Source organism: Hibiscus syriacus, unplaced genomic scaffold, assembly GCF_006381635.1.
Source record: "Hibiscus syriacus cultivar Baekdansim isolate YM2019G1 unplaced genomic scaffold, ASM638163v2 tig00117016_pilon, whole genome shotgun sequence".
NCBI lineage: Eukaryota > Viridiplantae > Streptophyta > Magnoliopsida > Malvales > Malvaceae > Hibiscus > Hibiscus syriacus.
The window spans coordinates 2,747,353-2,757,602 of NW_024063525.1; the positions used below are offsets into that span (position 1 = coordinate 2,747,353).

The following is a 10,250-nucleotide window of genomic DNA, read 5'->3' on the forward strand; positions in this document are numbered from 1 at the left end:
TGGCAACGAAACCCAATCTATTTCTCCACATCTATACAGAATGTCTAAGGAGACATTCCATGAAGCGCACTACAATATATAACCATCTTGGATATCTTTAAAAATGATCATCCACTTCTCTTTAGTGAAACCCAGGCCAATCTCGAGAAAAAAATCCTTCAAAGGTGAAAATCCTTCCAGAAACATACGACCATGTTCCCTCTCGACGTGTTTGAAATGACTGAGGATCCAGACTAACAACAGTGATACGCACCTTATGAAGCGTCATTCTCCTTCTCGTTTTCAAGAGTTCAGGGAGTGGAAGGTTTTGGCCAAGATAAACAGAACGGGATCTATATGTCGGTCCAGTCTCTCGAACAGATCTACCACTGATACATCAACGTGCCCCAGAACCTTCGAGAATATGACTAACCTATAAATACCTAGAGCAAATAGGTCAATTTGCTTTCGTCTTTTGGGATGATGGTTGATCACTTCTCTCAGAACGGTCCAGGTGATGCACTCGCTATCTCTCTTCTTTTTTATGCCTCTTATGACCCACTCCTCACTCATGTTGTTCATCTGGAGCAGTTTTTTCTTGAAGGAATGAGTATTTGGTGGCTTGGTGTACACCTTGTCAACTTGGAATCTCAAACAATGAATCAAGGCATAGTAATCCTCTATGGTAGGTGTTAGGTCCACTCGACCAAAGGTAAAACAACTATAAGTGGGGTTTTAGAACTGTGCCAGAGCTCTAAACATATTTCAGTCAATCGGAATGTCTAAGAGATACGAGATGTCACCATAGAGTTGGTAAAAATAACTGCTTATCGGATACTTCCCACTTTCCCCAAATCTCTTTCAGCTTGCTTGGATCACTTTGACGAACATTGATGTGAGTGTACCCAATCAAATCTGACACATACCCAAACTATAAACTATCTCCATTCGTAAGTTGGGACTGTTTGGACCATCTCAGAATATCTGCATTGTCCTCTACCTATTTTTGAATCCTTCGTTCCATATTACTAGCCTTCTATATGGACATAGGTTACAGATCAACACCAATAGGATGAATAATGCAATGCAAGATGAGCACAAATAAAACAAAAGGGCAAGAGAAAATTATTCAGTAATTATAAATTAATTAATCGGATATAATATAATTTATCGATAAAACTTACCCCACATGATGGTTACCCAATCATGCTTTAGTTGGTCCTACCCAAACAAGATTTCTACCCACATGCTTCTTTTATAGAAAATCCTAAAATCATGTCATCTAGTTCGTATGCTTATTCGAAAAATTAAACCTAACCGCATGATAGTTTGCATACATTTATTTAGCAATCAAAATTACACTACAAAAATTAAAAGGCTCAAATAATCTTTTCCTTGTGTACTCTCCTCATGGAACTCTAATGAACTGGGTAAGGTTCTATCTCGGTTCTAAGTTTACTACATGCTGGGTTCGGTTCTAAAGTAAGAGGTCTTCGGATTGTCCTTGCTCGTGCCCCCTTAGGCTACCGAACCCTCAATCCTTACCCATCACAAGCTTTCAGATCGAGTTCAATTCGAGGGGACACACCTCCTTATGTCCATATAGAGGTGAAAACCATCACAATGACCATAAGGCGTGAACCCTAGGAGCGATCCACTATCCCGTACGGAAGTGAAAACCACACGAGGGAGTAACTTCTCACTCCTACTTAAATAGGACGGAGCGAAGTTTTAGCTCATGTTATATAAATGTGGTTGTGCAGTGTGTGAGAAAAAGCGAAAACAAAACAAACACCAAACAGAAGCCTCAAAATAAACTCAAAAAATTATTCACTCTGAAAACACTATCAAACACGTCAGTACAACTATTTAGTGGTTAATCATATTATAAGCACTTATTTAAACCAAAAAGGGATCAAAAACCAAATTACAGTGAACTTGTAATTTTTATTGCAAAGACAATTAATTAATCGACTAATGGTCTGACCCTCTAAAAAAAAGTACCCAGCGGAGTCGCCAAGCTCGAAACGATTTTTTTCGAAGGGGGAAAATAGGGTCTTGTTTCGAAATAATTTTTAGGTGAGCGTTTAATGATAAAACGTAGTTCGAGGAGTTGTCGCTAATATTTGATTAGGGTGTGATTGGGCACCCAAGAAAGTATTTACCATTTTAATAAAATATTAATCTTAATTACAACGACAAACTTGCGATCTGCGTTACCAAAATTTGAGTTCGGGAGTCGGTTACATGTGGGAAAGGATTAGCACCCCCACAGCGCCCTAAATCGGTATCTAGTAGATTAATTAATTGTTTTGCAATGAAATTTACAAGTTCGAGTCTAATTTAATTTAAAATCCCCTAAAAATAATATTCTTTGAATTTTTGGATGAAACATAATAATATTTAATTATTTCATATCGAGAAGATTCAATCTCTCATACCTTGAAGCAATTGATTCTTACTCCAATCGAAATAAAGAAATATTAAAATTTCATTATAAAGTTCACTATTAATTCAAAATAACAACACCCAAAATAATTTTAAGAATGGAAATAATAATATCCAATTATTTTCGATCGAGAATAAATGACCTTTCGTGCATTAAAACAATCAATTATTACCCCAATTGAAATAACGAGATATTACTATTTCGTCTTAAAATTCAATATCGATTAGATTGAAAACGATAATATCTAATGATTTTCAGTCAATAATAAATGACATCTCATACCTTAAAGCAATCATTTATTACTCAGACTGAAATGAAAAGATATTATTATTCTCAATGTCAATTCAAATGTTATTATTTTGAAAATCTATTGGGAAACACATGCAAAAATAAAACAAATTAAAAGCATATCAAGCAAGTAATTAATTATTTATTTTACCAATATTTAATGAGAATAAGAATGTTTAATTATTTAAATATATCGAGACGAGACCTTAGATTCGATCTAACAGTCTTTTCTCGATGAATTTAATTAAAAGAACATGATCTTTTTCCCAATCCCTAAATTTTAAAATGAATTCGATTTAATTCATGTCACTAAATGAGATAGACTTTCATTTTAAAATTATTGAAAGTAACTTTCTTATAGGTTAAGACAGTCTTTTTACGATAATATTAAAATGATTGAATATTACCCTTAGTCAATATATTTCGATTCGAGTCAAGTGATGCTTATGAGGATAACATGCAAAATTAATTAAGGACTAAAATGAAATAACATGCAAAAATTAAAATAAAATAAAAAAATAGGACTAAAACATAAACAATCAAACCATCATGCCAAAATTAAAATAAAATAAATTATAAAAGTGACTAAAATGAGCATTTTTAATATTTAGTGCTAAAATTACAAAATATAAAATTAAATAAAACATGAGGACTAAATTAAAATTGCATTGCCAAATTAAAATAACTAAAAAACATATTCAGGTTTGAAATACAAACATGTAGAAACTACAGGAGTTATTTCCTAAATCTTCCATTTTTCTAGCCTAAAATATACATTCGAAATAAAAAAGTGGAAATTACTAAATCAATCCCTAAGTATTTAAAAAAAATAGTCACTACACATAACTAAACTATAAAAACACGCTAAACATACAGGGACTAAACGGAAATTAAAACAAAAAATAAATAATATGAATAAAAGTGGGTAAATTACAAAACAATCCCTACATGTGACTAACATACAAAAAACACGACTAATGTAGGGGGACTAAACAACAAATAAACCAAAAATTATATAGTATAAACAGAAATGGGTAAATAAAGAAAATCGTCCCTACACAGGACCATTCTGCAAAAACACGTGCAAGCTAGGGTGACCTAAGTGCAATTTCCCCTAACTGGTTTTATAAAAACGTACTTTTTTTCTTTTTTTTTCATTTTTCTCATATTTTTTTATTTTAGAGAGAGAAGTTATCCATTCTCTCTAGAAATCGGCCCATCGTCGGTCGCCTGGCCCATCGTCGGCCATCTAGCGCTCGCTGCCGCTGCCGGTGGCCACCAGGAGGCTCAGCTCAACGTAGTCGTCACAAATCCGGGCTCAGTTTTGTGAAAAACGATCTCCAATGCCACGAAATAAGTCGAGACCTCTCGGCTTCCACCGCCCGGATCTCCGCGGTCCGTCGTTATATCGCCTCGATTCCAGAGTATATTTCTCTCGGGGACACATGACACCTTCTCATTGTTCAGATCTACGAGCCGACCCTCTTAGCACCGACAAGAGACACGGCTGAAAAGTAACACTCTCTCGTTTCCCTCTTTTTCTTCGATTATCTTTGTTATTTCTATTATACCTCGAGATTGGAAGAAAAAAAGTAAAAATACCTCTCAAATGCTTCTGTTTTTTTTTTACTTTTATTTGCTATTTTTCAAAACTGAAAAAACCAAAGCCTTTTTTACAACCAATATTCGAGGTTTTATAACTTCGATTTTACAACTTCTTTTTCTATGATTTTTGCTATGAAATGATTACAAGAGGTTGTTTGCGTGTGGGTTTGGTTGTGGTCTTGTTGCTTACTGACTTGGGATTTCTGACAGTGCAGGGGCTTCAATTAGTGGCAGCAGCGGTGGCCGAGGAGTGGGTGAGACGGGCGACAAAAACTGATTGGGGAAAATGGTGGTGGAAAATCTTCCCCTGGTGGCGATGGCTAGTGATGGTTGCGTTAGATTATGGTTTTAGAAACCCTAACTAAGTAGGGGTTGTGTAATGAGCCCGGTTTTAACTTTGATTGGGCTCCTTGTTTGGGCCGAATGATTTGTAATTTGGGCCCATTTTGGGTTTTGTATAAGCTTGCCAAAAAATAAAATAATAATAATAATACAAATATTAAACAGGATGAAAACGAGTGTCGACAACAACTATATTGACGACACTTACTAAATATTTTCATTAGTGGAAGATATTGAGTGCACCAACTTCCCGTATTTATCCGGTAACAATATCCCTCCAATCAATTGGAGAAGATATGCTTGGGATGCATGCATGACCTCTTTCTCGGTAGAACACTCATCCACTCGAAATTCACTCTCCAACCACGTCATCCGTATCCGAAACCCATATGTGACATCTGGCGGTAGCACCTTTCCCAATAATCGCTCATAAATCTCGTCCCGCTTGCAATTTTTATGTCTCACCAATGTCACACCATTTATCAGACTACCGAGTTGGTAAGCCACATCTTCCAAAATAATCGTCGCTTCACCACTAGAAAAGTGAAACGTATGAGTTTCGGGTCTCCAACATTCAATCAAAACCTAAACCCTAAATCCTAAACCCTAAACCCTAAACCATGAAGAAATATGATAAGATACAATATGGATTGTTATAGATAAATAATAGTCTGCTGGTGTGGCATAACATTTTTCATTCCTCGATGAAGAATGTCTCGTTCTTCTTTCTACAATTTAAAATTCAAACAATTAATAAATTTTCAAAACAACAACATCAATATTATGATTTGAACTTTTAAAATTATAAGAAATAAATCTTACCGGAGTCAATTTAATAATGAAATATGGACTTAATCAAGCATTTATTCTCGGGTATACATTTTTTCACAAAATTTTCGAAAAATAATTTTTTTCTCTCATTAGACTGCTTTTCTTCTCAATAAATCACAATACAAACCTTGAACCTCCAAACTACTATTTATAGTTTCAATTCCAACAACCACAAGGAATTTATCACCCCCACATGACGAGTTCCAATAGACTATTTGTTTATGACCATCAGAATATGGTTGTTGCCTAATGTTCAGTTAACGATTATAACTTTTAAATCCAAATAGAATTCATCACACCCAGATGACAAGTTCCATGAATTAAAAATATATAATTATTTTATAATGCAAAAAATTATTATATTTTAAAAGAACTCGCTACGTGGATTTGACAAGTTCAAGAAATATATTAAATAATTTGTTCTCATATGACTCAGATCTGGGTCCATTAAAATATGATATCCGAGCAAATTCGTCATGTGGACGTGATGAACTTGCTCTGTGCTATAACAATTATCGTATTTCGCAAATTAATGTTTGGGTTAGCCTGTTGGATCAAATAATTAATCTGCTTAGATTTTTGGACTAAATTTTCCTAAAAAAAACTATTTTTCCTTTTTTTCAATCTCCTTTTTTTCTTTTTTCCCCTTTCTCTCCTATGCTTCTCTCTCTCCTCAACAGAACAGCAGGCGAAAGAAACAACATGCTGGAGATGTGGGTTGCAACCCTACCTTTTGACAAACGGAACAGTTTCAAGTGCACTTGGTGTGGAGCCATTGCAAATCATAACCCAAATAAAATGAATTTTTTTAATGTCTAAGCTAGCAAACCATGGAAGATGATCAGACCAATTAAGCTTACCAAGTAGGTTGGCTGAGTTGTTCAGTTTCAGTATTTGATGATCCCAGTTGATAACTAGTACCAAACACAAAGCACATCATGTTGTTAAGGGAAGCCTCCCACGGAGAACTCTGCGCGACAACATGTAGGTATGGACAACATTTGATAGACAATGTCCAGCCATTGTGCCTCGGTGGAGCTGATTCGTTTAGGGCAAAAGAGATGCGTTGCAGCGATTCCTTAGTGGCTCCATTCGTTTAGGGCAAAAGAGAGGTGTTGCAGCGATTCCTTATTGTTCATATTTTTTTTCTCGAAGACAGAAATTAAATTTCTTGCAAAAAAAAAGTCAAATTAGAACAAAGAAATGGAAAATAGAAGTAGAACAGATTTGATAGGAAGAACTTCAAAAGTGAGTGAAGTCAGTTCACTGCTTAACCCTACAACTAACAATAGTCTAATAATTCAACTACACAGTACTTCTTTAGAAATTATTAAATTAGAACAATTCGGATACTTTGGAAAGGTCATACACCACATAGTACATGGTTCAAATTGCATATATCAACTAGAAATGCCTGATTATATTTCCTACATCAAACCACTGTAACTCTCAATAACTCAGTCTTCTAGTAGTAGGGCATATACCGCATTGGCCTCCTGAATCTAGGAATCTTCCTGCAACGAGGACAACATAGTAAGAAAAATATAATGGATCTAATTTGTGAACCGGGGGAAGAGAAACTATGCACAAGAAACACACCCGTATCCATAAGGAGAATAAAAATAAGGCGGCATATAGGGCCTCCTAGGCCGGTAGCCCATATAAGGATTGAATCGTCTTGGACAGTACTGCTTCATCCCTGGAACATTAGTCCGTTTTGGCAAAACCTAAATTATCACAAGGAATACCAAAATTATGTTTCAGAATGGCATCATACGAGACCAACAGGCTCCATTTTTAGAAACAAAACACCACGCTTCTTGATATTAAAGACAACATAATACCTTCAACTGGCGGCCATGCAATTCAGATTCGTTCAGCACCAGAGCCTCTTGAACAGCCTCTGCTTCCAGGAACTCTACGTAAGCAAATCCTTTTGGTTGACCATACTTTTCTGTCAGAATAGTAACCCTGTTTACAGTGCCACAAGATTGGAAATGCTGCTGCACTTCCTCAGGTGTGCATGTATAATCAACCTGCAGAATAAAATTCAGCCCAAGGTTTTCAAAGATAAATTAGTCGGTCAGCAGTACAAAAGAAATACTACCACCATTGCGTAGTTATCATGATAATTCCACCTTACACCTTGCAAGGCTACGGGAAATGAGAACACCGTACGCTAACTAAACAGGCCATTTACATGTTCTCTTCAAGGTCTAGGAAACATCACATTCAATTATCAAAGTGAATCATCTTCAGGCACTCAAAAATCTATCTTTCTTAGCAATGCCATCATTCAACTCTTATTACTTAAACTCTTTAAAACGGTAAATCAAACATGGTTTCTTTCTACTAAATTCTAATTTGAGAGGACTAATAAACACCAAAATGCAAAAAGCCCAAATTTGGCACTTCCTGCTCAACAAATTTCACGTAAAATATTAGGCGAGCAACAGCAACTTGAACATTTTACATCTTGTTATCATGTTGATTATAATTCAATACATAATACGCAGTGCCTGCTACATATGCTAATTATTTAACATCTAGCCTTGTATTTACTTATAACACGCATTTTTTATCAGTATTCAATAAAATTAAAGCAGCAAAAAAAACAAGAAGACCGTTGTGCACTTCAAAATGAAAAGGGTAACTCAAATAAGAAATGTTGAAGGAAACATGATACTGAGGAAAAGCAGACTGATCAAGACCTTTTATTGGGAAACAACATCCACAAGACAAAACCCACAGACTGATGAAATCATGTTTTTATAAAAAAGATAGATGACTGAGAGTTTTTTTCTTTTACTATAGAATACAATTTCTAGCGACTATGATCCACCAGCTGAAGAAAACAATTAAGAGTCAATTCTTAAAGGAAATCCAGGAAGAGAATCCATGCATCAAGTTCTTAAATGAAAAGGAAAAGTTTTAGGCTTTTAGCAGTATGCATTTTCTAAAAAATAAGGGAAAAAGGATTAAAATGGGGAAAAATCACAGAAACAACTAACAATGAGAAATAAGAACAAGGTTATTTACACAAACAACAGGCAACAAGAGATTAATGGTACAAAGAAGCAAACAAATGCCTCTCACCACATCAGCCAAAATGACCACAAATTTCTGAGGCTCATACTCCAACGATCGGCAACGGTGTTCTTGCATCTTAGAGAGCATTTGTTGACTTGGCTTAGCTCGCCAAAACAAGAAAACTAAATCCCTTGAAAGAAGTTTAAGTATGTAAGTTAACATGGTACTTCCATTCATCCACTCCAAACAAGCCCAGTTACACTTTTCAGGGGCTGGTATTATACTTCTTTTAACTCCCTGATTTTTCAAGTACAAATTTTCTACATGCATCACATAAAACTAATCAAAGTTTCCATCATATCGATATTTTCCTCTTTTTTCCATATATATTTTCTTCCAAAATCTTCCTTTCTTTTCTCTTTTTTTCATTTTCTTTACTTTTTTCCCATTCAACGTCTTCTTCCATCACTTCCTTTCCTTCTTTTCTCCATGAAATATTTGAGGAATTCTCCCCTCCCCCCTCATTTTCTCTTTTTTCCCTCTTATTTCCTTTTTCTTTTTCTTTTTTTGAAATTTAGCATACAGATACAATTTTTTGATATCTTTAAGTACAATATTGTGTAAAGGAAAAATAGCTTTTGGCCAACCCTTGAAAATATGAGAAAGAAAGACATTATTTATCTCACATTGCCAACAAAAATAGATCGTGAATCAGCTTCCTCTTTGCTCGCCTGATTAGCTGCAGCACTAGCAGGATCTGTGATAAAAAGTGATATTTTTTAGAATAAATGTTCAGGTTGAAATTAGAAAAATGGTTCAAAAATCTAAACACGATCAGCACCTTGAAATATAGATAAAATTAACAGATATCCAGGCTATACCTCCCTGTTAGAATTCTCTAGTAAAATCAATAAACTACTAATACAGTATAATCACTTTCTAAAAAATGAAATGATTTTCAGTTTAAAAATTAACTTTGAAGTTTCAGATTTGATGGAATTATAAAATTAAATTATAAAAATCTAGAGAACCAATTCATAAACCCTAACATCATAATTTTATACTAAATTCAGATCATATAAATATTCACAAACAAAAATACGAAAAAGAAAAGAAAAGAAAAACCTTGAACAGCACCCATTTCCTTCTCGACCTTAGCCTGCATTTCACGTAGAGCCGCCGCTTCATCTTCCATCTCCTTCAACCGTTTCTTCATTTCATCCAATTCCTACAACAATCAAGCAATTATAGTAAAAAATAAATAAAGGACGGTCTTGAGCTAGGGTTTTAAATTTGTTTTTAAAATGAGTACCTTGACAGCATCTTCATCGGCGGCGGACATGTCGACGTCGGCGTTTTGAGGGTCCAATTCGCCCTCCATCTCTCCTTCGTCGGGGATTTCACCACCGTACACCTCATGCTCCTCTTCATCCATTTTTATTTTATTCCTCCCCCCCCCCCCCTCTATCTCTGTTGGTCGATTCTTCTAGAAAGAGTCTCCCAAGTCTATTAGTAGTACTCTCTTCACTGGATAACTTCTATTAGAAACAAAGGATTTTTGCTCATGCTGTCATAGCCGTACGATGATGGAAGATGATCAATGGTGACCCTTCGCCGAGGGTTATATATGCTTCCAATTTTCAAAAAGAGGTCTTGGGCCTTTCCGAGTTTCCGTGGTATTTAACCGATGTGACTTTCTTGGGTTGGGCCTCCTTCCATTGTAAAT

At 35.3% G+C, this 10,250-nt stretch overlaps 1 protein-coding gene across 5 annotated transcripts; it reads right to left on the bottom strand.

Annotated features, from left to right (window-relative positions):
* Nucleotides 1–1,250: 1,250 nt before the first annotated feature.
* Nucleotides 1,251–10,074, bottom strand: LOC120195496 (polyadenylate-binding protein 2-like). Of its 5 annotated transcripts, XM_039197503.1 has the most exons (8): nucleotides 10,001–10,074; nucleotides 9,837–9,969; nucleotides 9,650–9,752; nucleotides 9,211–9,281; nucleotides 7,339–7,530; nucleotides 7,094–7,221; nucleotides 6,933–7,008; nucleotides 1,251–1,261 (listed from the first exon to the last, which is right to left on the bottom strand). In XM_039197503.1, exons 2-7 carry the CDS (start codon nucleotides 9,957–9,959, stop codon nucleotides 6,960–6,962), a joined length of 666 nt encoding a protein of 221 aa, XP_039053434.1. In that variant the 5' UTR covers nucleotides 9,960–9,969; nucleotides 10,001–10,074; the 3' UTR covers nucleotides 1,251–1,261; nucleotides 6,933–6,959. The 5 variants fall into 5 exon arrangements, with proteins under 5 accessions (XP_039053434.1, XP_039053438.1, XP_039053437.1 ...); XM_039197507.1 differs by lacking the exon at nucleotides 10,001–10,074 and having other exon boundaries at nucleotides 9,650–9,769; nucleotides 9,837–9,944; XM_039197504.1 differs by lacking the exon at nucleotides 1,251–1,261 and having other exon boundaries at nucleotides 6,811–7,008.
* Nucleotides 10,075–10,250: the final 176 nt, after the last annotated feature.

Excerpts from the sequence above, each read along its gene's own strand:
- LOC120195496 (XM_039197503.1), bottom strand. The coding sequence starts at position 9,959 with ATGGATGAAGAGGAGCATGAGGTGTACGGTGGTGAAATCCCCGACGAA. Across the intron at positions 9,753-9,836 it reads CCGATGAAGATGCTGTCAAG|GAATTGGATGAAATGAAGAA; the intron begins GTACTCATTTTA and ends TGATTGTTGTAG. Across the intron at positions 7,531-9,210 it reads GATCTATTTTTGTTGGCAAT|GTTGATTATACATGCACACC; the intron begins GTGAGATAAATA and ends TTTATTCTGCAG.